We start from the raw sequence: 24,116 nt of genomic DNA on the forward strand, positions 1-24,116 counted from the left end.
CTGCACGCGCGTGCGGCCATCCGAGAGAACTTCTGCCTCCGAGAGCTTGCCTCCGTACTCTAATCATGGAGAGACGGAATATTACGTTAGCTGTCAGCGCCGTTTTTGCCGAGCACTGCTATCATTACGTCTTCGGCGAGCCGAGTGGCAACGGCGTCGCCCAGCGGCCCTAATAATGACGTCATGCCGCTTACATAACATTCGGCCAGATCCCTGAACTTTATCTTGCGCATGCCCCGCGGGCCGCTCTGGGGCCAACGTCATTGCAGCGACAGGCAACGGTTTCTCTTTCGGGAAGCGCCAATATCTCGCGGCCGCATTCAGCGCGGCGGCTAGGACACGGGCAGTGGTCCAGAGCAGTAGCCCCGTTTTAGCGGGCGGAACGCTTGCCTAGGGCCCTGGGCTGCAGCTCCTGTAGCCAGTCGAGCTCGACTCTGGTTACCCCACGGGCGTAGCCCTTGGAGGTAAAAACGTACTCGACGTAGAGGATGGCAGGGGCAGGGGCGGACGGACGGTCGGCGGCCGCGTAGGTGGAGAAAAAGAGCAGCGAGGAGGGGTGGATGCTGATAGGCTCGCCGTGGGAGGTAGTCCTGTAGGAACGGTCGGGCATGCGTATGGCGGTGTTCCTCGCAAAGCCGGCGAGGAAGCTTTTGACGACGGCGGCGATCTGGGGCGCGTGCAGGTCAGCCGCAGGCGCGGCGGGCTCGGGGCGCCAGTGCAAGAGCGCGGCGGCGTAGCGGTGGAGCTGGGCCCGAGTTTTCGCGGCTGCGCGGAAGCCGCGGGCGCTGGCGCAGAGGCGGCGGCACCAATCGGCGCGGTCGGGCGCGGGCAGCGCGGCGTAGTGGTCGTAGAGCTCCTTGAGCATGAGCAGGTCGCCGTAGCGCGCGCCGCGGGGGCAGGCGGCGGCGCGGCGGGCGTTGACCTCGTCCCTGGCCTCAGGCGGGGGGGAGAGCAGCAGGTTGTCGACGGACAGGCACGCGACGATATCGAGCACGGCCGGGAGACAATGGTTACGGCGTGCCTCCAAAAGCACGCGGCTCAGGTGCGGTGCCAGCGGCAAGAGGGCCATTTTACGCCCGTCGTCGGTAATGGCGCCGCTGTCGTCCAGCGCGCCCAGCTGGTAGAGTTCCTGGAGGCCCTGCACGATGGAGTCGCGGCCTGGGTGCTCCAGCCAGGTCCAGTTGAGGAGGTCATCGACGCCGATCTGCTTGAGCATTAGCAGGGGCGCGGTGGCGTCGCAGCGGACTATCTCCGGCTCGCTCTGGCCGGGCAGTTGCTCGTAGTCTGCCTCGCGGTAGAGGCGGAAGCACTTCCCCGCACTCTCTCTGCCTGCACGGCCGGCCCGCTGGGAGGCACTGGCCTTGGAGATGGGCACGGTGAGCAGGGTGGCGAGGCCGAGCTGGTGGCGCCAGACCTTGCACTTGCGGAGGCCGGTGTCGACGACGTACTTGACGCCGGCGATGGTGACGGACGTTTCCGCGATGTTAGTGGAGAGGATGATCTTGCGGCGGAAGCCCTTGAGCGGGAGAAACACCTTGGCCTGCTCGGCGGGCGGGAGCGCGGCGTACAGCGGGAGCGCGGTGATGCGCGGCACGCCGGGGTCCAGGTGTTCGCTGATCTTGGCGAGCACGCCGACAGCCTTGTCGATTTCCTCCTGGCCGGGCATGAAGCACAGTAAATCCCCCAGCTGTTCGCCGCTGTTTATCTGCACGCAGCAGCGCACTACGGCGTCCACGACGTCCTCGCACGGCTGCGACAGGTAGCGGATCTCGACCGGGAACTTGCGGCCTTCCACAAACAGCACGGGGGCACCGTCGAAGAACGCGCTGAACTTGTCCCCCTGCAGCGTGGCCGACATGACAAGGACTCGCAGGTCCGGCCTCGTTGTCCGTAGCAACTGTTTCAGGAAGCCCAAAATGAGATCCGTCAGAATCGTGCGCTCGTGCGCCTCATCAATCACCACGTATCTGTACTTGCGCAGGTTCTTATCCTGGATAAGCTCGCGCAGCAGCATACCGTCGGTCAGGTATTTCAGTCGTGTGCGGCTGGGATGTGCGCAGCTGTCGAAACGCACGGAGTAGCCGACCTCGTCGCCGAGGTTGCAGCCGTGCTCCTGCGCGACACGCGTGGCCAGACTCACCGCGGCCACCCGCCTTGGCTGTGTGACTGCAATTGCGCCCTTCTTGTCCTCCTCCTTCAGCTGTGCCAGCAGCAGCTGCGGCAACTGTGTCGATTTACCGGAACCCGTCTCACCGATCAGGATTGTCACGGGGTTGGAATTGAGGTGCTCCATGATGCTCTGCTGGTGGCGGTAGACGGGCAGCGTCTCGCGCACCTTCAGCAGCTCTGCGGCCCGTTGCCGCAGCTGCGACGCATTTAGTCGCCGAGCCATCCCATCGAACTGATCTTCTTCATCGTCGCGAAATTCGACCACCTTCGGCCCAGCCCTCTGCTGTACTGCAGGAAGCTTTCGATACGACTTGGACTTTGCACCTTGCATTCTGACTGAGCTTGCGAAGGGACCGGTACTCAATGAGCGCTGCTCATCGCATCACGCCTCATCCGCTGCCTTTCTCAAATTTTTCAATATCAAATTGCTGGTCACCGTAGACGGTTTAGACCAATACTTATCACCATCCTAGCAGAACGTGGTCTCTCACGTGGAGGGTTGTTGGAGGCCTCCAAGCTCAATGATGGGTGGGATGTCGGTTGTGGAGTGGTTGCTACTTGGTTCAACCACTCTGGCTTTACTGTTCCAATCGTTTGCAACATTTTCTGTTCCTCTCTCGAACGGGGTCACATTGTCGCATTTTAATGGGTATAAGTTCGGAGTCTTTGGATGGTGCGACACAACCCACACGCACTGCACACCGCTAAAGCTCGGCTACTCGGCCGAGGATGGTTTCCTATTCGCGGGGCAGGACGAGCTCTCGCTGCCAACGCAGGCGAAGTACTCGTTGTCCAAACTGTTGGTGGTGCACCCGCTGGCGCTGTGCTCGATGGTGGTGCTGTGGCTGATGGTGGTGCTTTCCCAATGCTACAAACACTCGGATCGGCGCCTTACAATCATAATCCTGTGGTCCTTTCTGACCTATATGGAAACGCTGCTCTGTTTCCTGGTCGACGTGCTGCTTTTTGTACCATATCTTGACTGGCCGGGGTGGCTGATGCTTGTCAGCGCGGTCCTGGTTGTGTTCAGCTCGTCGATCGCCTGCTTGAGGCGCCGAACTCTAACGTCGCAGCGGATCGAGAAGGGGGCGAAGGAAGATCTGGAACTGTATCCGCTGTACGGCGGAGCTCTTGGAGCTGGTGTGGTCAGCGACTCGGAATCGCCGCACAGGCCGTACACGGAAGGGAGTATTATTTCGGTGACCTCTCGGGCGTCCTCCAGGCTCTTGCCATCCGCCAGCGAGCTTGAAACCCCAAGGGAAGAGCTCACCCTCATGGACCCAAGTATCAAATGTCATATTGAACGAAGTCCCATGTCCTGACTTTTCCATCGAACTTTGACAAGTTCTTTCTCAGCTGGACATCTTGTTGCGTCGAGCCGTGCCACTCCAGCTCTTTCGTGGAAGCATTAAAAGGACCTATCTACGAATGAGGGGCTTACAGGCTGTCGGCAAGGTGGTATCACCTGCCAAGAAACAGTCTCTCGCCAATGGGATGCCTCTGAAGAGGCTGAATAACCATGTTCCGCAGCCGAACCAAATAATGCATCCATTCCTCGGCCTGACACAGACTGAGCTGGGCCTACTGTGCTGTACTGAGTGTGAACCGCGCATTCGGAGTGGCAAGCAGATCATACCAGCGATGGTACGAGATCCGATGAAGGACCAGACGGAATATACCCATGCAAAACTGCAGTTTCCGCTGTTGACAAATATAAGCGCGTGGGTGAAAGATCATGCCATGTACCAATACTCGTCAGAAAAGCAGCTCGTCTCTGCTGCGACACTTCCCGCCTTTAAGGCGGCTGAAACCGAAATCCCGGAAGCAATCCGTGCCGTGTGTCAGCCATCCGCACAATCCATTGAAGGAATCATCGCTGCTGGAGTGGTATCGACAGAAGACTTATTCCAGTTTCTTTTGGAGACCTACCCAGCACGTGCGAAAACGATACTGCCCATTCTTCTACGGGAGTACCAAAAGCTGCCGCCTGCTGAACTTCATCTGGAAGGTACATTACATCGTGCATTGCTTGCTTTCGAGGGCCAAACCGTCGATAAGGAGGATATTGAAGTTCTCAATCGTCTTCTTGATAACTACTCTACAGAATTTGGACGCCGGTATGAGCAGGTGCTTGATGCGACTGTTTTACAGCAGCTGCTACGGTTCTATATCAGCGGTTCTGCTCTGACCAACTCGAGGACGACTCTCCAATTTCTGCTGAAGCGGGGTGTATGTCCCATCCCAGAGGTCCTGGATGCTTACTTCTTGTTGCTGGAGAAAGCCATTTCTGTCAAGAGCCAGCCTGATTTGCAGGCCCGTCGTCTTGCAAAGATGGCCTGCATAGCGGGATGCGCCCCTATATTAAAGCACACAATAACCGCAACAATGCTGAGGGTTCTAACCGGCTGTGCGGCCCACACCGGCGAAATACTCCATCTCGTGGAGCTCGCAGCCGGTATGCCCTCCTGCAAGGAAGTTTTACAGGAAAATGCTGTGCAACTGGTCAACGCTGTTTCATCGTTTGCGCCATCCCCAGCTGTTGAAAACTGTACAAATATCTCTCTCTTATTGCAGCGGCTCGAGCAGATATATCCTGATGGGTTGCCCAAACAGTTCGTTCACGCAGCCAGCCAGGCTTATATGCATAACGGCAATTGGGGAGCAGCAGCAGTCATATGGAATAGATATGGGGTCCCCGAAGGTTTAGTCGAGATCCCAGTAGTTAATATAAGATGCCGGTTTCCTGGTTTTAGGCAGGAAGATAGGCAACACTTAGAGACGTTACTTAAAAGTAAATAACAATACGTCTGGTATGACTCCGCTTGTGGGAGTGCTCGCATAGCTCATTAACGCCAACCATGGGCTGGTTACATTCAAACATTTTTTTAGTCGTGTCTCAATTTTTGCCTAGGTGACAATATAAATGCAACCAGGTATCATAACTGTTTCAGCACTTGACTGAATATATAATAGACAGTAGACACTCATTACGAGAACCTGTAAAAGTGGTCTAGTTTATGCAATAAGTTTAGTTGCATATGCTGGAAATTCTGTTGTTTCTCTGCGTGATCATACAACGGTCCCACATTAATGCAGAGATCACGCATGTAGTGTCTCATCTCGCCGAGACAGCGCTTAGGCAGGACACAAATTTCCAGCTGTTATCCCAAGATATAATTGCCAAGAAGTTTCCAATACTAGATTCGTCCTGTGTGAGGCGTGCCCTATCAGACTTTTTACCTCAGTGTCTTCAGTATGGGTTCGAAACGGTGCCAAGTGATGTACGAACTCAGGCAGCAGTAAAACTGTCAATATGTGAACTGCAGGCATCTGGTGTAGACAATATGCCGCCTGAATGTGTTGGTGCGGTTCACTTTGGCGCTTGTCTTCGAGCTATGGAGCGAACCCCGCAATGGTGGACGACGTACAGTGGTAATTATCAGCATCTGCCGTCAACATGCTTTGAGAATGCCCTCCCATATGAGAAAGAGCAACTATTAAGCTTGTTCCTAAATATAACCGATGTTTATTCTAATTTCCAGGACGATCTGGTTGTGGACCTGGAAAAGTACCGCGCCAACTTCGAGGCAACTGTGGAGGCAAGCTTAAGACTCATGAAAGCAAGTCTCATGGAGGGAACCCATGAGATAGTAAACCAGTTGAAGGATGATCTAAATTATGTGAATTCAAAATTGGCAGATATGGGTGAAACTATTACTGAACACACGGATAATGTCCGTACTGTATTCAATGACATTTCAGATGAACTTAACGACTACGACATGGCAGGACAGATAGCGCATTTGAAGGAGGATACAATGTCACTCTGGCAAAAAATAAACAGTGACATGGGAACATATCACGATGTGCAAATGTCCTCATTGTATAATATCAATGCGGTGTTTGATACGTTCTACAATAGAGCCACCGAATCAGTACAGCAGGTGAGAACTTCTGTGATAGAATCACAACTAGAAACGCTGGACCTTATTGCGGACTTTAATTCGCTAGTACGAAAATCCATTCTTCCTGTACTTGCTGATGAGCTTCAACCACAACTACAAGAAATGTCCGTGTCAATTTCTAGAAGTTTAGTAGGTTTGAGCGCAAGCTATAATGAACATTTACAGGCATGGAGTAATAGAGTTAACGAGACACTCAGCGAAATGGAATCGCATCTGAATAACACAATGAGCCAGGTAGAGCACATGAATGATTCCATTGAAACTCTCGAAAACAAAGTTTTTGTTCTAGTCTCACTAGGAAATGCGCTTACTACATACGTTAAATGGATATACACGTTCAGTCGTGCATTAATATCAGGATATGGAATAGTTACATTGATAATGTCAATGTTGGTGGTCAGATATTCAATAAAACTAAATTCGAGTTGGATAAAGGTCCTTGGAAGATCTACATTTATACTAGTAGCAGTTGTTCTTGGTGCCAGAACAGGCTCAATGCTCTCATATTAAATATATACATCTATATAAATGAGTTATCCACTATACCTTGCCATTTATCGCGGCAGGTTCATAGGGGATTACCTTCATTAAGTCCTCCTCTAGTGGCAAGTGTGCATACTGTGCCTTTTGTAGGAATTGTAAACCAGTCGAACGTTCCAACGCGTTGATTGGAACTTCGAAGGAGCCCAGCTTAGTATCTTCAGGAATCGGTTCATTCGGCAATACGAAGGCGGTGGCATACAACTTATCGGACTCTGCTACCACTAACTTGAAGAAATGTGTTGGGACTGCCACACTAGGTGGGTTGCCGATAACTTCATATGTCACTCTGAATTTTCCGTCAACAGGATCTTTCTTAGGTAGGTAGAGAGGCCCGGTCACGATGCGGAGGCTCCCATACTTGTATGTTAAACGCCTGCAGTAGTCCTCAAGCCGAGCCCAATAATCCCGATTGAAACCATCGCCAACTTGGGGACTCATGTTCGTCAGATAAAAAGTCTCATCCATCGCTTTCTGGCTAAATTTCGAATCGGCAGCCGGAACCATATGTCCTCTGTCGTATCCAGATCTGAAGTAATCACGTAAACGGGCCCTGAAGGTCTCCGGAATCTCCTCATCTTCCTTAAAGATAGAGTTTTTGCGCGAGCCATTCTTGGTCGCCAGCGACTGGGCCGTCACGTGCTCAACTACCCAGTATGGATTGCGCATCCGTCTGTCATAGCATGAGACAAAACTATCGCGAGTTTGTAGATCATGCACCGGACCTGGGAACCCATACTTGAAGAATCCTGCAGGGTCAACGAGCGCACCATCAGTAACCGGGGATCCAGGAGGGTTCACAGAAGGTACGCTTGAAACTCCCTTCGCAAGTAGTGCACCAGCAATACCGCCGCCAACAATACCGCTGATAACTTGTTTATAACTCATTTTTAGGCAAGGACAAACCAGAATACTTGCAGGCTTAGGCACCAGATATAAGGAGAAAGACCTTTTAATCGAAACAATTAACTTTTTTCCACCTGTTAAAAATAAAGATTTTCCGTTAGTATCAAGAATGAAGTAATGAAATTAACGACAGGAATCCACACAGTGACCGTTTGACGGTTGTAGAACAAGGTAAGATTCTTTTGAATCGATGAATCACTGGGGTTGTTAAAAATATATATGAATATGAAAAGTCATATGATATCGACAATAATAAAGTTTTCGGTTCTATCCCAGATCCAACAGACATGATAATCATTAGAGTCAGTCAAGTGACTCGGCTTCGTGAGGAACTGACGCTTTTACTACATGTAGATTGAAACCCGTTTTCCTGGATCGCCTCGTCTCGTTGCTTGGTATCTTTGCCAATCCTCCTGAGTGGACGCTGCCTGTAGAGGATCTTCGCGATGGGCCAAACACGCCCCACCAGCCCAAAGACGTTGGAGAGAGGGCTGAAGAAGGTTCATTGACCTCCTTTATGGCTTCAAATGCTGACGGAAGTGACAAATCGTTCCCAAGACGCATGTCCGACAATTCTCTGACGGTGGACTCCAAGACCTGGATGCGCTCTGCCCTGGTCTTTGATATTCTATGGATAGTGGCAATGTCCTTTGAGAGTGTCATGTTCTCGTTTGTGAGGTTTAGGTTATCAAGTTGGGCAATAGCGAGCTGCTCTGCAAGTTGGTGGTTTTTCTCCACCAGCTGTGCCTCTGTGTGTTTCAGGTCTGTCATCAGTTTCTTTAATGCCTTCTCCTTATCGGCCTGATCGTCCAACCTGGACTGTAGTTCTACTACCAACTCGCATTTCTCCATTAGTTTTGTGAGGAGGTCATCTACTGAGATGTGCTGTTCCGTGTCCAGACTGTCGGTTCGTGGATTGAGTAATACTTTTAGAGAGTCAACCTGGGCTCTTAGTTTCGTGTTTTCTGCGAGTAGGTCGACCTCTTCGGGCAGAGGTCTATGCGAAGCAGTTGCTTGGAGCTCCTTGACCTCATGTTCTAGCAGCTCGATGCGTGTTTTGTAGTCCTGCTCTTTCTTCTCGAGTTGTGCTATCTTTCGCTCTAGTTTCTTCTTCAAGAAGAGATCGCTCTTGTTCACAATTGCCTTGTTTTTTATATGCTTTGCGCGGGAACCAAACCTAAGTGTTGTCAATGTCTCTGACTCGTTGGACTTGTCACATGCGCAGTTTAGGATAAGCGTGGTTTTGCTATTCCCGCCTAACGAGTCCCGAAGTAATCGCGTGAGTTGCGAATCGCGGTATGGAATGTGTGTACGTTTTTCCTTCTGCGTGAGCGCGTTGATGACGTTGCCAAGCGAGCTAAGCGACAGATTGATCTTCTTCGCCTCTTCTAGAGTGGCGCCTACCGCGTTTGTCTTCGCAACTTTCTCGGAACCAGCCAAGTCAACGAGGAAAAGATCCGATTTCTGGATGTTGCCCTCTAGGTTGTCTCTTTTCAGTAGGTTGATCTTCACAATCGCGTGCGAGCGCGAGCTCTCAAGGTTCATGTCCGTGGACCCCTTGTACCTCTGCGCCTCGCCCAAGTGTATACAGTTGAGCAACTCGTCGCCGTCGCTCACAGATACTATCGTCGCGCCCTCGACATACACCCCGAACGTATTGGACTCGTGCACCGTCAAGCTGGCCCGCTTGTCGCTATTTTTCTTCGGCGAAGACGCCTTGTTAATGGACTCGCCTAGCAAGTCGTACACCTTCTCCAAGTATATCTCCAAGAAGGACACAGAAACCACGTACTCGATGTCCGCGCAGTTTTTGAGCAGCCCGATGCGCTCGAAGATCTGCTGGCAGATCCGCGGAATCAAGCCGCGGTGCCCCGGTGGCCCGAACATCGTGTACGACTTGCCCGACCCCGTCTGCCCGTACGCCAAGATCGTGCTATTGTACCCCGTGAAGAACTGGTCTAGCATCTCCTCCGCGACGTAGTCGAACACCTCCTCCTGCCGCGCATCCGTGCCAAACACGTAGTCGAACCGGAACGCCCGCGCCTCGTCCGCTGCCCCCGCAAACTCCACCGTGCCCTCGTCCGCCGCCACTACCGCCGCGCTGCCGCCCTCTGGGAGCGGCCGGAGCCGCACCACCACCTTCATTTTGTCGTCCGCGCCCTCATCTGCCGCGCTGGATGTCCCGTGCATGCTCGTCCCATCCATCGTCATGTCCTTCCCGCTAGTGCTGTCACTGCTACTGCTGCGCCCTCGCTCTGCTTGGCTGCGCTACGGGAGTGCTCACTGTTGTGTCTGTGGTACAGTAAACAAACGTGGCCCCTATACTATTTTCACTAGACGCCGAAGACATGTTCCGCAGATATGTTTCTTTATCCTTTTTGCAGAGATGGCACAAAATGCGAAAACCCCGTCACGTGCTCGTGCGGGCCACGGCCATGGAGTACGTAGATGATATACAGGGCGCAATCACAGCGGCACGCTATAGAGCACAAAGGGCTCGTAGTCGGTGTCCACAAGTGCGGCATACTCGGAGAGTGCCGCATCGTGCCGCTGTATGCGGCCACGCTTGTCGCGGGAAAAGGCGTTGCCGCCGAGGTAGCCGAACTGGTCGCGCAGAGCTGCCCGACACGGCGTAGCATCCCGCGGAGCTACGGCCAGTAGCCGCGCGGCGAAATGCGGAGGTAGTCCATAGCGCAGCACGCTTTCGACGAACACACGGAGCGCGAGCACGTGCAGGGCGGCCGCGCGGACGTCAGCACGTGCGGTGCGGGCTAGACGAGCCAGCGCAGCGCGCGCGGCTTGGGCGCGGGCGGCGGAGGCGACCCGTTCCTGATGCAGGGCGCGGACGGCATCGGGCGAGTAGGTGAAGTCGCGCGGCACGCAGCCGCGCTCGCGGCACGCGGCGGCAAAGGCCGGAGCGGAACGGCGGAAGAGGTGCACGGCGTAGAGCGCAAATTCCGAGTCCGAGGCGAGCACAGCGGCGGAGCCCGGGACCACGTGGGGCGCGAGAGTCTCGTAGGCGCGCTCGAACTCGGGGCGGCGCGCTTGGGGCACGGCGATCAGGGCGGTGGTCAGGTACTCGCTGTCCAGCACGCAGTGCTCCTCACGCACGATGTCGTGCAGCGCACGGACGGAGAGGTCGCCGCTCTCGTGGCGGTCGGCGGCGGCCAGCGCGGAGCACGCGGCCGCGTGCTCCGCGGCGGCAGCGCGCACGTCGGAGTCGAGCTGCGCGCACTCGCGCGCGAGCTCGGCGATGAGGTCGCGGATGGGGCGGTCGAGCTTGTAGCGGCGCGTGTCCCAGCGAAAGGCGGACGGCGGGTCCGCGGGGCCCGGGGCCTCGCCGAGCGCGGCCAGCGCCTCCTCGATCTTGCCGAGGGCGGCGTGCACCTGCGCGTCGACGCGGCCCAGCTCCTCGGACTGGAGCACGAGGGCGTCCAGCGAGCCAATCTTGAACTCGGGCACTGCGAACTCGCTGACCGTCGCACGGCCGCCGAGCAGCTCGCGCAGGAGCCACGTCTGCGCGTCCATGTCGCTATGCTGCGCGGGCCGTGCGTCGGCCGGCAGGGACAGGAGCAGCAGCTGCTTCGCGGGAGAGGAGGTCATCGTTGGTGGGGGCGCCGTGTGGCCGTGTGCGTGAACAGCCCCTTTAAGTGGAGGTAGGTGGGGTCGCGGGATACGAGACCACGTGAACGCTGGAGCTCCAGTTCATTAATTCCTTTACTTTACATACTGCTAGGCTATATATACATAGCGCGGTGTTTATTTGAGCACCTTGCCGTCTGCGATCTCACGGGCGACACCATCGACCATGACCGGCTTGTCCCAGGCCCACATGTCGTTGATGAACTCACGGTCCTCCTCCTTGGAGGTGTCCAACTTGACGTAGTCGTAGGACTCCCAGTCTGGGGCCACGTCGAAGGCTGGGATGGCGTCCTGGCCGCGCACCATGATGGCACCGACGATACCGTTGTTGTTGTTCTCCCCGTAGACGACTAGGCAGCCGAACATGTACTTGGTGGAGGCAGACAGACGGTTGAAGAAACCGCCGATCAAGTTGTTGGACATGAACGTCAAGGTCAACTCGTCGTTGTACTTGTAGCCCACCTTCCAGATGGAGTACTCCTCTGGGTTGTAGCGCTCCCAGAACCATGGGAGGGCGACGGGACGGGTGTCCTCGTTGGAGTACTTTCTCTTCCAGTCCTCGAGGTTGAGGGTGGCTGGAGGAAGTAGAGATAGAGGGTGCTTAGGCTTCTTTGGCTCGGCAGGCTCCTCGGCGGCTGGGGCGGCCTCCTTCTCCTTCTTTGGCTGCTCCTTCTTCTTTGGCTGCTCCTTCTTCTCCTTCTTCTCCTTCTTTGGCGCAGCCACCTTCTTAGGCTCCTGCACCAACTTGGAGAGGTCGATGTGCTTCTTCAACAGCGGGCTGTTAGCCAAGGTGTTGAACCATCTGCAGATGGCTGGGTGGGCCGCGCGCCACTGCGCGCCCCAGATGTTGGTGAACGCTAGCTCGAAGCCGCCGACAGCCAGGATGTCCGCGACAGACACGTTCTCCGTGGCTAGGTAGGTGTAGTTGCGTAGTCTCTGTTCGTAGACCTCGGCGATGCGTTCGGCGCTGGCGATGCGGTTCTCCATGTCGCGCTTGTTGAATGGGACAATACCCTCTAGGTATAGGAAGGCAGAGGCAACGTCGTCAATGAAGTTGGTGTTGGTCAAAGACTCCCAGCGCAACACCTGTGCCTGCTCCTCTAGCGTGGAGCCAAGCAGAGCAGCCTTGGCCTTCTCGTCCTGGATTAGGTTGACCACTGTTGTTCGGTTAGTACGTGTTCCTCGGAACCTCGCATGTAGCTCTAAATCAGAGTATGGTCTCTCGACACATGTGCAACCAGATATTATGCCCATTCAGACAGGGATAACTGTTTTTTCGAAAGGTTTTCTCATCACACTAGGGCTCCATGCTTCGGTGTGTAGTCGGTGGCAACTTACAGTAATAGGTGATGGCCATGGTCTCAGTTAGATTTCCAGCCGCACAGGAAAACGCTGGAGCGCGCTTCAATGGGAACTTCTTCTCGAACTCCTCGTTCTTGTCGGCATCGACAATAGAGACGTCCAAGTTGTAGTGCTCGACGATGCTCTGAGGCAGCATCGAGCGGCAGGTCTTCTTAACGTACAAAGTACCCTGAGACATAATGTGTGCGATCTACGGCAGACTGGAAAGAAGTAAATGAAAGAGCAAAACACTCAGAGTTGGAAATCTCTCTATTTAAACCAGTGCCGGGAGCCATCCTGCAATGCCGTTGATTACTGAAAATTTTTCAGACCCGATGCGTATGGGTGTTGCACGACGCAGCTTGGACTTATTCTCGAGACGTTAGGGCTCAGATATCGCTGCGCCGGCGGCGCGCACGCGCACGCGGGCAGTGTCGAATAGCGTCAGATGCCGGGCGTTCTCTGGGCGACAGCTGCGCAAGTACCTTGTAACTTAGCACCAACGGCGCTGACGCCGGGCGTAGAATGGCGAAGATAGACGACCGCCGCAGCGCGGCGGCTAGGCGGACTGTGCAGCCACATATCCGTCGACGAGCCGCCAGCAACATCCGCTACGCACGCAAATCATCTCCATACGAGCTGTGCTTGGCGATAGCTTTAGAGCGCTGACGTCGGTGCGTTTCTTTTTCTTCGGTGTCAGCCTGAAAATTTTTTAGCGATGGCCCTGAGATGAGGAGCTCGAACTATCAAGAGAGAAGTCTCAGCTGGCTTCAGGTGGTTTCTCGACGCGATTGTGGGATCGGTACGAGTTAGTAGCTGTACTTTGTGTAGAAATGAGCAATTCGCTGGAAGAGCGGCTGAAATCCAACTCTAATGCATTTGACGGGCTGCTGTCGCTGATTCCCGCCAAGTACTATTACGACGATAAGACTCAAGAGCAATGGAGGGCGTCGAAGAAGACGAAGACCCAGACCCGGCTCGACAAGCGCAAGAAGCTAAACCCTGTAGAGCAGGACCAGGAGTCGTCTTCTGCGCTGGAGGTGAAGAGAAAGCGGGAGGAGGAGGCCAAGCCCGTCGTGCTACCGGGGGAGAAGCTACAGCAGATGAATGCGGTGCAACAGGCTGCGACGGCACAGATCTCGGAGGAGGACGATGCGGAGGCTGGTGAGCACGAGGAGGTTGAGCACGAGGACGAAGAGACAATCAGCGTGGTGTTCGACGACGAGGGCAACGCGGTGGACGGGAAGCATGCTGCGGCGGGGGACAAGCCTGCTGAGGACAAAGATACCTCGGGCAAGGAGAAGCGACAGAAGAACATGGAGGCGCTGCGTGCCAAGCTGCAGGAGAGGATCCGGCAGATGAAGGAGAAGCGGAAGGCGCCCGGCACGCGCGTGGACGGCGCCCCCAGCTCGCGGGAGGCCATTTTGGCGCAGCGCAAGAAGCGGGAGGAACTGCGGAAGCGGCGGCAGGAAGAGGAAAGACAGCGGCAGGATGATTCGGGCGACGAGAGCGAATCCGACTCAGAAAGCGACATGGATGACCAGCCGCCGACCAAGCAGCGCAAGCGCGACGCAGAGCTGTCTGCCAAGGATGTCATTTTCCAGAATATAGTATTCGATGACGGTTCCCGTGCAACCTCAGACCTGCAGCGCCTCCGCCGCACCGACCGGAAGAAGGGCCCCGCGAAGAACGATATTAAGGCACATCTGAAACTGGCGGAAGCACGCACTTCGCAGTTGGAGAGCAAGGACGAGCTGCAGCAGATAATGATTAAAGAGAAGGAAAAGTGGAAGCGTGCGATGCTGCAGGCAGAGGGTGTGAGACTCAAGGACGATGAAAAGCTACTACGCAAGGCGTTGAAGCGCAAGGAGGCCAAGAAGCGCAAGTCGGCAATTGAGTGGAAGGAGCGCGAGCAGACCGTCACCACATCTATCTCCGAGAAACAGAAGAGAAGAGAGGAAAACCTGGCAATAAGGAAGAGCAATAAGGGCGTGAAGAAGTCGAAACAACAGAAGATGAAGAGAAAGTTCACTGGCGCAATTGTTCCCAAGAAAAGAGCTGGGTTTGAGGGCCGCCTAAAGAGTGGAAAGAGGAAATAAAGTACTTTAGCATTATGTATGGTCGCACACTAGATAATTAAGTGTTATTTAGTATATCATATATCAGGTAGTGTCAAACCGACGTCATGTGGTCATAGCTTACTTGGGTCGATTGAAGTGCGATGGGACAGCCGTACAGAAAATTTTCATGCTTCAGAAGCGTCACGATGAGGTACTCTCAGACATAAGCAAAGAGGTAGAGGCAAGATGCTGAGGCGAATGCTGTTAGCTAGTCGGGCCAATGCTCCGCAATTTCGTCAAATACGGACGAGATATCCCTCTATGCTACACCCTGATCATTTCTCTCCTGATAAAGCATCATCTGTCATTGGGAACATAAAGAATATAACTGACCCTGAACATTTCGAAGAGCATGAGAAACCCCAGCTTCCTAGTGCTGCCGAGCAAACTGATCTTATATCAGGAAATATGCTGGATGTGTTAACAGCTCACAACCCTGGGTTCAAAAGGTCTCAAGCCAACCTGAGAAGACTGAAAACCCAGGTCAGCGATCACGCACTCCCCACGGAACACAAGATAAGAGCTATATTTCGTTATTTGTTGCAGGAGAGTCAAGATGAGTTGTCTCGGCTGCGTGAACTGGGCCCAGAGAAAGTAAACACCGTACTACAGGCACACAGGGAAAATGCGTATCTTCGGCGGAAGCAGCAGGCTAAGACTGCGGAAGATCTAGCTGGGCTAATGGCACAAGAGCTACTGATCAAGGATGCGAAAGGTGATAGCTACTTGCAGAATACGGAACATTTGTTGCTTCTGTTGTTACACATGCTGCGTTCAAAAAGTCAGGTACTTGAAATAGAGCAAATCGTCGAAGCCTTGGAAACTTGTAAGCTCATTCCAGGCACACAAAACCGTTTGAGGGGTATATTTTTATCCGGGCGTTTGCTTTATTCGCTTGGCAAGGTCCGTATGGACCCATTTAATGAATCGTTTTACATTGACGCACTCCTGTACCATGGCTGTTATAAAGATGCGTGGCAGCTATTTGAAAGCTACAAAGACCGTGTAAACCAACGGTGGTGGTACGAACTGGGCATGATCGTCGCTCTGAGATCTAATCAAGTGCGCAAGTATGATCTGTTATTTAAACAAACCATTGATAAGTTCGGCGAATCTTACATACAGCCTAAGGTGCTCAAGACAGCAATTAAAAAAAAACTCTACATGGGAGATTTTAAATCTGCTAATAGGCTGACTAACTTCTTTATGCAAATAGGTGGTGATTTGGGGTTTAAGAAGGCGACAAATGACGGCGATACTAGCAATATTCCCGAATTTGAGACTGAAGAGCAAGCAAATCAGTTTTTGAATGCCCTAGAAAATCCAACATACAGTGATGTTATGGATATCATCCAGGCGCACTTGTTCCGCCGCAACCACGCATATGCATTTAAACTTTTCGCTCAGTTTCTTGAGCAGGCAGATTCTCATAGTACTGATGTGGCGCAACTACTCGTCAGGTTGCAGATGTTAATGATAAACGATATTCAAACTCTAAAGAAAGCCATCCAGCCATTTTTAAAACCGAATACAGAGCAAGAAGCCCTTTCGAAGCTTGAAGAGTCCTTTAATTTCTCCATAGAGAAAACAGGGCTTTCGGACGCACGAAGGGCTCTAGATTTCCTCTTATTCCGCAATATGGAGGCACTTACTTCTCAACCTACAATGACTGGTGTTGTCTACAAATATATTGTTCAGAACTGGGCTGACAGTAAAAACGATAATTCGATTGATCCTTCGAAGAAGTTCCAGGGAATCATAAAAATCCTTTTGATAAATAACAAGGAAGATGCTGCTCTTCAAGTGCTGTCAAAATTGGAGCAATCAGATGGCTCAGGGTTTTACCCTCGGGTTAACGGCCATCATTACTCACTACTTGCTGATTACTACTTGAAGGCATTAAAGTCAACTAAATCTGTGTTGAAAAGAGAACGACTTGTCGACAAGGTCCGTACAATTATGAATAGAATGGAGAAATTTTCAATTCCTTTCAATGCCACGATAACAGCATCCTTGATCGCCTTTTACAGAGAAGTACCAGATATCGACGAGTGCTTTAAACTCATTAATTCAATTTTGGTTGAGAATTCGAGATCATCTGAGGTCGCAATGAACAATGTTACGCCTTTTTTTGAAATGCGCTTAGTCACCTCCAAGCTTTATCAAGAGATATGGAAAACATACCGATTATACCACAGCTTCTCCGCAGATTGGTCGCTTCTTGAGCCGAGTGCCTACCGCATGGGCTGGAAAAGTTACGTTTTGGGAGCCAAGAGAACATTAAATTCCGAACCCACTTTGTCGATGTCTGAATTATTCAGGCAGATGGTAGAATTGAACAATATAATGCCAACTCCGAAGTTCTACTCGAATATACTTATTACGCTTGCCAAAGGTCGGGACTTTGTAACAATGATCGCTGTTTTGCAATATATGAAGACCAAGCATGCGGTAGTATTGGAAGACGCCTTAAGAAAATACTTGTATGTGTCCCTAGAGAGGGCATATGTGGAACTAGAAAGAAAAGGTATAAGTTCTGGTAACTCTGTGTTAGCCTTTCAATCTGCAACGGCACTTGCTAAGGAGAAGGTTAAAAGTATGATTCAGGAAGGCCAAGTTTTAAAAAAGGTACATGAAGATCCTATAGATGATATGGTTTCGCAAATTTCAAGCTATATACAGAGGGCAGATCCCACAGGAATGGAACTGCTGCCACCGTTACTTAGATCATTGGGCTTGGATATGACACCGGTGAAACAATAAATGTAATAAAGGCATACAAAGCCCAATAGGATTGCGATTCTTGTAAATAAAGAAACACTAACTTTCATAAATGATTCATTTCTTACTCAGCTTCATCCACTTTGGTATCTTCTTTAGTGACAGCTTCTCCTTCGGAGCATGCTCAGTCTTACTGGAGGACGCCTCCTTATCATGCAACTGCTTGTTAGCAGCAGATATCTTCTTACTTTTCTCTAGAAGGCTCTTCCTCAAATATGGCCCAGGATGAGAAGTATCTAGCACTATGAGCGTGCTACTGCTAAACTGCAGATCATCGACAAGCTTCTGCTTTGATCGCTCCAGCTTCACATGCGGGTATGATTGCGTAAGGGTGAACTCGATCGATGGCGACGCAAGGCTCTGTGAAACAAGTTTATAAACATCCTCCATGGTATCATCCTTGTCAAAACATGCCTCTAGATGAGTTAGGTCGGGTAGTCTAACACGTATATTGCACTGCTCCACCTTTTTATGAGTCTTATTGTCCATTTCTTCCCTTAGGCGTTTCGTGAGCAGCGGACCACCCATGGCCCTCTTTGCTAACATGCTCTGGTACTTAAGCACATCTTGCTCTGAGAGTTCGTAGTCACCTTCGCTGTCTTCTTCGACCAACGGCTTCTCAGGCGCCTTTGAAGTGCTGCTTGAGCGTGATGGAACCAAGGCAAGTACCTTGTGAAGTTTCTTCGTGTGGCTATGCGTCTTCTGAGCCGGCTCCTCCGGTTTGCACCGCTGAGAGCTCCCAGAACCTTCTGACTTTCTAGATGAACTGGCACGTGCACCAACAGAGCCAACACTGGCATTCGAATTCTTCCGTGTGTTACTTCCAGGTAGCCTTAGCCGTATCATGACATCTTCGTTGACGCCCAGATCGCGAAATGTGAGGCCCGCTACTTCGTCGAAGGTTAGCGTCTTCGAGAATAATGAAACCATGAACTGCCCCACTGGTTCCATGGGCCACCCTGCAGCCTGGCACGTCAAACGCAGCTCGTCCTGCACCAGCGCGCCGGTGCTCACCTGCCGTATCTGCACTCCGACGCCCATGGCTTGAAACTTAATCGTCACCGCTGCTGTCCCTACGCTTCCCGACGAGACGCTTGTCAATTTCAGCGCACAACCAGTAGGGAGGTTTAATTGACGGAATGGAAGGCAGAGAGTTACCGCCTTGCCCCCATGTGATAGGGTCCACTGCTGCTTACCGCCATCCAACTTGAAGTGTTCCAGAGCCTGCTGCAGGATATCATTCGCAAGCGATCCCGGAGTGACCTTGCACCGGAATACCGAGTACCCATACTCAACACGAACGCTACTCATATCAGATCTCGTAAGTGTATCAACTAACAGTGGCTTGCTGCATGTACAGCTTTAAGGCAGCCCGTCTTAACGTCTAAATTCGCCTTCCACGAAATACGGATCACGTGACACCAAACTACACCATCCTTGAATCATGCCCAGTACTTGAGCGTTGTACTGTCGCTCCAGTTGTGTACTATCTCTTCTCTACCCACCGTACTCGGTGTGCGTCTGTGGTCTCATATTCATATAGGGTAGCAATTGCGTACAGTGGGAAAAGCAGCTGCGCAAGATGAACTTCAACTTCAACTCTTGCTGAGGCTACAAGGCGCCGGGAAACACGAAGAATAGGCTATTGGGTAGATTAATGCTGCTGGGATAATGTTGCCGGACCCATCGATTCGTCTCCGCAATGCAATTATAGAGGGGAAACTTATCATTGTGAAGCAGGTGCTTCGCAGGTGGCCTGAGCTTCTCACCAATATCGATCCAAGCAACGGCTGGAGCTCACTGCACTACGCAGCGTATTACGGAAGGTATCTTATATGTGTGCAGCTGATACAGCAGGGTCACGACAGGCAGGGGACGCTCCGAACGTTCACTGGAAGCACAAGCGTCCATCTTGCGCTCAAAAATGGGCACGAGCAGACAACACATGTTCTGCTACAGAGCTTCCCGCAAACGCTGGCAAGCAAAGACGTGGGCGGCAGGACCCCTGCGCATATTGCGTGCATGCAGGACTATCACACGTGTTTGAGTCTGCTATCAAGTGCGGGAGCGGATCTTTCTCTAACTGACAACGACGGCAACACGCCGCTGCATATTGCAATGATGTACAACAGTGTTAACTGTATAAGGCTGTTGGTGCTGGGATCTCTGAGCGAGGAGGACTACTTACGCAAGAACAACGACAACTGGAAGCCGGAGCAGCTGGCTGGCACCATGGAGACGCAGCGTGTGTTCCAGAACCTGGTGAAGGAAGCACACAAGCAGCGCGAGTCCGGAGTTCCGCGGCCTGCCTTCCTACAGACCTTGACACTGCCGGGTGCGCACTTGAAGGCCGAAGAACAAACCTGTCCCTCGCTGCTTAACGTGCGTGTCTTCCACGACGCTTCAGCGGAGCCTGACGCTGGCACAAACACACAACCACAAAAAGAGCCAACAACGCTGCTGCCACTGCTTCCAGCGTACCCAAACCAAAAGCCGGCAAAGGGATATCCGAAGACACCCACGTCGAACCACTTCAACACCACGCTGTCCTCGGCAACTAACCACTCCAGTAGTTCATTGACCCGTATTCGCACATTCAATGACTGCTCTTCATCTCTCTCATCCGAGACCCAGTCACTCCGCCAACGGGCAAGCGGGAGCCAGGAGGGCCAGTGGTCTGTTAAAAATGCCTCCGGGCGGTACTTCCACCAAGGTGATACCAGTTTGAACGCGATGTCTAACCTTTTACCAGTGAACAACACGCCGCGCAATCGCGATGCCGAATTGATCAACAAGTACCTAGTGGAAGATAAGGACCTCCGGACGCCCTCGCCGCTGCCGATGCACGTACAACACTACACGAAGAGTGAAAAGTCATCCAGTGGCGGTCATCAATCTCTCTTGAACATCCCAATTTCAAAAGTACGTATATAGTTGACTAGGCAAGAGAAAGATCGCACGTGCTGCCGGCGGGAGTAGACAGCCCCATCCTTAGATGAGTGGCTATTTTGGCTAGCGTCTATTTTATACACGCGATCTGTTTTCGCTGCGTGCCAAGCAGTCCTGGCGCAGTGGAAGTGCAACTATCGACAGGATCTGCGTGTCTATGTGTTCAGATAGCGTCTGTAACGTCTACTGCTGCGTTCTGTGACCCAGTGCCACAGCCCCATGAGAGGGGAGGTGATTAAGGTAACCTTCCCCGTCATTGGTGTAGAGCGCTTCTTGTGGTGGACATTCAGCGGGTACCCTTTCTCAATGTGGTCCGATAGATCTGGACTTACGAAGAAGAACTTGCCGTATGCAATCAAAGCTTTCTCCAAGCGTACGCGCTAGGCCGCAGCATCGGGGCAGTGCGCAGAAATGACAGCTCTCATAATGACGCCCCGGTGTCAGCGCCGGTCGCGACACGCGCCCAGCGCCTGGTCTTGCACGATACTCTTATATGTGAAACTTGGTAGGTACATTATAAATACAGCATACTGACACAGAAGCGGCGACGCAAGCGTTTACTTGGCGAAGTTGATACCCTTCTCGATGTTCTGCTTCAAAGTCTCCTTGCACTTAGCTAGCATCTCCTCCTCCTCGGCTGACAGGGTGCCGACAGGGTGGACCTCCTCGACACCGCGTGGGCCGAGCGTGACGGCAGAGGCGAAGAACTCAATGCCCTCGCTCTTGTAGAGAGGCGAGTCGACGAAGGCCGGTTCCACCACGCCCTGCTCGCCCGCCAGACCGGCCAACACGGCGTCCGCGAACTTCGCTCCTGCGCGCGCCATCGATAGCGTGGCAGAGCCCGCGCCGTTCTTGGCCTTCACGACCTCGTCGCCGCCAAACTGGATCCGGTGAATCAACGCGTCGCGGGTGGCCTTGTCGATGCCCGTGTGCTGCGTCTGCGACAACACCGGGATGATTGTGATCCCGGAGTGGCCGCCGATCACGGGCACGCGCTCCCGCGTGGGGTCCGTCCCCTGCACCTCAGAGATGAAGCGCGACGCCCGGATGCTGTCCAGGGTGGTCACGCCGAACAGTTTACGTGGGTCGTACACCCCCAGCTTGCGCAGCTCCGCGGCCATGATAGGCACCGTCGAGTTGACCGGGTTAGAGATTACAAGCACTGCTGCGCCCGGCGCATGCTGCCCAATCGCCCCAGCAAGCTGCTGCACGACGCCCGCGTTAATGGCGAACAGGTCGTCCCGCGTCATGCCCGGCTTGCGGGGCACGCCGGCTGGAACCACTACTACGTCCGCACCCGTAAGCGCCTCGCGCAGCGCCTCGGGGTTCTCCGCAGTGTACCCGCTTACCTGCGAGTTCGTAGGGATGTGGGACAGGTCTGCTGCTACACCCTTGGCACCCTTGAGATCATACAGGCGCAGGTCGGTAACCCGCTTGTTGAGCTTCAACAGAAGTGACAAAGGCTGTCCGATACCGCCGTTGGCTCCCAGCACGGACACCCGGTATGCGCGCACGCCATCTGCCCTGAATCCACGTCTAGCTACCCGGCAAAACATCCTTGGTCTGAGCCGACCCACTCAACCGCCGTGCGTAGGGCCGGCCTTTATATACGCCACCGAGCGCCTTGCTGCTCCTAACTTCGCGCGCTGCGCGGGTCATGGTGGCCTCGGCGCCGAGGTAGGCAAGCATACTTGCACCTGATAAAACACGTAACGTTCAGTTAAACAAATTGTCTACACTAGCCCCTACATAGGTACGCATTTGGGCCCTCGTAGCTGGGAGCAGCTTGCAGCGCACAAGCACGTCTTCTTGACCCTCCTGCGCCATGCGATCGTAGGCTTGTAAGCGGTGGCAGCCGCCAAAGGCAAAGTAGTAGTCGGCCGAGTCGTGGCGCACGTGCATCACGTCAACGGGCGGCAGCTGGCCGTCCATCGCCGCAGCATCCTCGAGCGAGCACGTAGCGCTGGCTGCAGGTACACCGCGCGCGGTCGAGACCATGGCGTCGATCTTCTGCGGGTCGAGCACTGGCGCCACAGGGCGGCGGATTTGCGAGAGAGGCACGAGCGTGATGGGGAGCCGGGACGACTGGAGAGACATGGTCGGTTGGGATACGCTAACGGCTGAGCATGGCGGTTGCGCGGGTGTATATATATATATTGTGTTATGTGTGGGGGCGGCGGAAATAGGCGGAGTTCCATTAAAGGATGCCGCTTTTCTTCAGGTTCTGCTGGACGATTAGGTCAGTGACAGCGCTGAGTACGAACTTCATGCTCTGGGTGTCTGTGGCACATGTGCGATGTACGTAGATAGGCTTCTTGGAGCGGTTCAGGGAGAGAAAGATGCGCTCGAAGTACTTGAGCCCCGTCTCTGCGTCGCCGACTCTGCCGGGGTAGTCCGGGAAGTGCTGGCGGATGGGCGAGCGCTTAACCTTGTCCTCAAAGAGGTCGACCTTGTTGAGGAAGAGGATAAACGGGGTATTGTAGAACCACTTGGAGTTGAGCAGCGTGTCGAAGAGCATGATCGCCTCCTGCATGCGGTTGACGCGCTCGTCCTCGAATAGCATCTGGTCGTACTCGCTGACGGCGAGCACGAAGAGGACAGCGGTGATGCTCTGGAAGCAGTGGATCCACTTGCGGCGCTCGGAGCGCTGCCCGCCTGCATCTAGCACGTTGAACTTGCTGGCCCCGATATTGAAGCGGGTCTCTGTGATTCCGGTGGTCTTGATGCGGCCGCGGAGGATGTCCTCGTCGGTGCAGACGTAGTCCGGGCGTGCGAACTTCTCGATGTTGTCGAAGTAGTATGCCGCCGAGTCTTCGAGCTGGAACTCGTTGGAGCGCGCGAAACATTGGCGGATTCCGCGGTCGTTATCCCATAGCTTGCGGATGGCAGCGGCGACCTGCACGTTGGAGGTGCGCTTTGGCAGCGGCTGTGCGGCGGGTTGCGCTCGCACAAAGAGTCCGCTGGGGCCCATGTGGCCCGACTGCTCATTGAGCCCCAGGGACAGCTCCTGCATATCGATGCCGCTGCTGGGAGCGCCGCTCTCGGGTGTGAATGCCTCCGCCTTGCCCGTGCTCTGCACCCGCCGCTTATTTTCGCTGCGCTCGGAGTACTTGAGAACGTAGTCATTCAAAAACTCCGGGCCGCCGGCCATATCTGGGTCGATGCAGTCCAGTGCCTTCGCCTGCAGGACCGCTCTCTTGCACTCGAACAGCGGCCGGTTCTTTTCGGGGTCGTCGCAGTCCAGCGAGATTCCCATCTTCCGGGCCTGGATAATGAGGATCTTCATTGACTGTATTGCGTCAGCCCATATCACTTGGCTGTACTGCAGACGCTCTTCGTGGGTGAATCCCCCATGATGAAGCAGCTTTAGCTGCTTCAATACCGTCGATTTTCCGGATTCTCCTGCGCCCAATAGGAGCAGTTTTACTTCGTTCTTCCCTCGCTGCTTTTCCTGGTGCAGGTTCTGTTCAATCGCGTCGTTTGCCCGGCGGTCCTGTATAAACGGATCATTCTCATCTTCTAGTGTCTGTGTACTCACTGAGCATCCCATGTTGATTGTATACGGCTTCAATTAAAGTCCAGCTAATGGTAGTAGGCCCTCCTGAACAAGATCCAACCAGAGGATAAAATACTACGTGTGCTGTCAACTCCGAAAATACTGGCGCTAGTTATCTACCATGCATATATGATAGACAGTGTTGTA

General features: G+C 53.5%; 15 protein-coding genes and 1 non-coding gene across 16 annotated transcripts; 6 read left to right on the top strand and 10 right to left on the bottom strand.

The window, feature by feature from the left end:
* Positions 1-370: 370 nt before the first annotated feature.
* DHR2 (RNA helicase) lies at positions 371-2,500 on the bottom strand (the record flags this gene model as incomplete). The annotated part of the gene is made up of 1 exon (NM_209589.1): positions 371-2,500. The coding sequence occupies one exon, from the start codon at positions 2,498-2,500 to the stop codon at positions 371-373; it is 2,130 nt and encodes a 709-aa protein (NP_984236.1).
* Positions 2,501-2,690: 190 nt separating this feature from the next.
* Positions 2,691-3,491, top strand: RIM9 (Rim9p; the record flags this gene model as incomplete). Its single annotated transcript, NM_209590.2, has 1 exon — positions 2,691-3,491. The coding sequence occupies one exon, from the start codon at positions 2,691-2,693 to the stop codon at positions 3,489-3,491; it is 801 nt and encodes a 266-aa protein (NP_984237.1).
* Positions 3,492-3,597: 106 nt separating this feature from the next.
* AEP1 (Aep1p) lies at positions 3,598-4,968 on the top strand (the record flags this gene model as incomplete). The annotated part of the gene is made up of 1 exon (NM_209591.1): positions 3,598-4,968. One exon carries the CDS (start codon positions 3,598-3,600, stop codon positions 4,966-4,968), a length of 1,371 nt encoding a protein of 456 aa, NP_984238.1.
* Positions 4,969-5,207: 239 nt separating this feature from the next.
* Positions 5,208-6,644, top strand: KAR5 (Kar5p; the record flags this gene model as incomplete). The annotated part of the gene is made up of 1 exon (NM_209592.2): positions 5,208-6,644. The coding sequence occupies one exon, from the start codon at positions 5,208-5,210 to the stop codon at positions 6,642-6,644; it is 1,437 nt and encodes a 478-aa protein (NP_984239.2).
* Positions 6,645-6,674: 30 nt separating this feature from the next.
* NUC1 (ribonuclease) lies at positions 6,675-7,562 on the bottom strand (the record flags this gene model as incomplete). Its single annotated transcript, NM_209593.1, has 1 exon — positions 6,675-7,562. The coding sequence occupies one exon, from the start codon at positions 7,560-7,562 to the stop codon at positions 6,675-6,677; it is 888 nt and encodes a 295-aa protein (NP_984240.1).
* A 321-nt stretch (positions 7,563-7,883) lies between these two features.
* On the bottom strand, positions 7,884-9,791 carry SMY1 (Smy1p; the record flags this gene model as incomplete). The annotated part of the gene is made up of 1 exon (NM_209594.1): positions 7,884-9,791. The coding sequence occupies one exon, from the start codon at positions 9,789-9,791 to the stop codon at positions 7,884-7,886; it is 1,908 nt and encodes a 635-aa protein (NP_984241.1).
* Positions 9,792-10,046: 255 nt separating this feature from the next.
* VMA5 (H(+)-transporting V1 sector ATPase subunit C) lies at positions 10,047-11,183 on the bottom strand (the record flags this gene model as incomplete). Its single annotated transcript, NM_209595.1, has 1 exon — positions 10,047-11,183. The coding sequence occupies one exon, from the start codon at positions 11,181-11,183 to the stop codon at positions 10,047-10,049; it is 1,137 nt and encodes a 378-aa protein (NP_984242.1).
* A 156-nt stretch (positions 11,184-11,339) lies between these two features.
* TEF4 (translation elongation factor EF1B gamma) lies at positions 11,340-12,762 on the bottom strand (the record flags this gene model as incomplete). The annotated part of the gene is made up of 2 exons (NM_209596.2): positions 11,340-12,379; positions 12,561-12,762. 2 exons carry the CDS (start codon positions 12,760-12,762, stop codon positions 11,340-11,342), a joined length of 1,242 nt encoding a protein of 413 aa, NP_984243.2.
* On the bottom strand, positions 12,443-12,517 carry AGOS_AgSNR38. The gene has a single exon (NR_149381.1). It is a non-coding gene; the product is annotated as an AgSNR38 (small nuclear RNA).
* Positions 12,763-13,396: 634 nt separating the features above from the next.
* RRP14 (ribosome biosynthesis protein RRP14) lies at positions 13,397-14,662 on the top strand (the record flags this gene model as incomplete). The annotated part of the gene is made up of 1 exon (NM_209597.1): positions 13,397-14,662. One exon carries the CDS (start codon positions 13,397-13,399, stop codon positions 14,660-14,662), a length of 1,266 nt encoding a protein of 421 aa, NP_984244.1.
* Positions 14,663-14,869: 207 nt separating this feature from the next.
* Positions 14,870-17,446, top strand: SOV1 (Sov1p; the record flags this gene model as incomplete). The annotated part of the gene is made up of 1 exon (NM_209598.2): positions 14,870-17,446. One exon carries the CDS (start codon positions 14,870-14,872, stop codon positions 17,444-17,446), a length of 2,577 nt encoding a protein of 858 aa, NP_984245.2.
* Positions 17,447-17,521: 75 nt separating this feature from the next.
* On the bottom strand, positions 17,522-18,775 carry UBX4 (Ubx4p; the record flags this gene model as incomplete). Its single annotated transcript, NM_209599.2, has 1 exon — positions 17,522-18,775. The coding sequence occupies one exon, from the start codon at positions 18,773-18,775 to the stop codon at positions 17,522-17,524; it is 1,254 nt and encodes a 417-aa protein (NP_984246.2).
* Positions 18,776-19,135: 360 nt separating this feature from the next.
* Positions 19,136-20,398, top strand: AVO2 (Avo2p; the record flags this gene model as incomplete). The annotated part of the gene is made up of 1 exon (NM_209600.1): positions 19,136-20,398. The coding sequence occupies one exon, from the start codon at positions 19,136-19,138 to the stop codon at positions 20,396-20,398; it is 1,263 nt and encodes a 420-aa protein (NP_984247.1).
* Positions 20,399-20,970: 572 nt separating this feature from the next.
* On the bottom strand, positions 20,971-21,969 carry MDH1 (malate dehydrogenase MDH1; the record flags this gene model as incomplete). The annotated part of the gene is made up of 1 exon (NM_209601.1): positions 20,971-21,969. One exon carries the CDS (start codon positions 21,967-21,969, stop codon positions 20,971-20,973), a length of 999 nt encoding a protein of 332 aa, NP_984248.1.
* Positions 21,970-22,129: 160 nt separating this feature from the next.
* On the bottom strand, positions 22,130-22,510 carry SRX1 (sulfiredoxin; the record flags this gene model as incomplete). Its single annotated transcript, NM_209602.1, has 1 exon — positions 22,130-22,510. The coding sequence occupies one exon, from the start codon at positions 22,508-22,510 to the stop codon at positions 22,130-22,132; it is 381 nt and encodes a 126-aa protein (NP_984249.1).
* Positions 22,511-22,610: 100 nt separating this feature from the next.
* GPA1 (guanine nucleotide-binding protein subunit alpha) lies at positions 22,611-23,963 on the bottom strand (the record flags this gene model as incomplete). The annotated part of the gene is made up of 1 exon (NM_209603.1): positions 22,611-23,963. The coding sequence occupies one exon, from the start codon at positions 23,961-23,963 to the stop codon at positions 22,611-22,613; it is 1,353 nt and encodes a 450-aa protein (NP_984250.1).
* Between the last annotated feature and the right edge of the window lie 153 nt (positions 23,964-24,116).

Source organism: Eremothecium gossypii, chromosome IV (genome assembly GCF_000091025.4).
Source record: "Eremothecium gossypii ATCC 10895 chromosome IV, complete sequence".
NCBI lineage: Eukaryota > Fungi > Ascomycota > Saccharomycetes > Saccharomycetales > Saccharomycetaceae > Eremothecium > Eremothecium gossypii.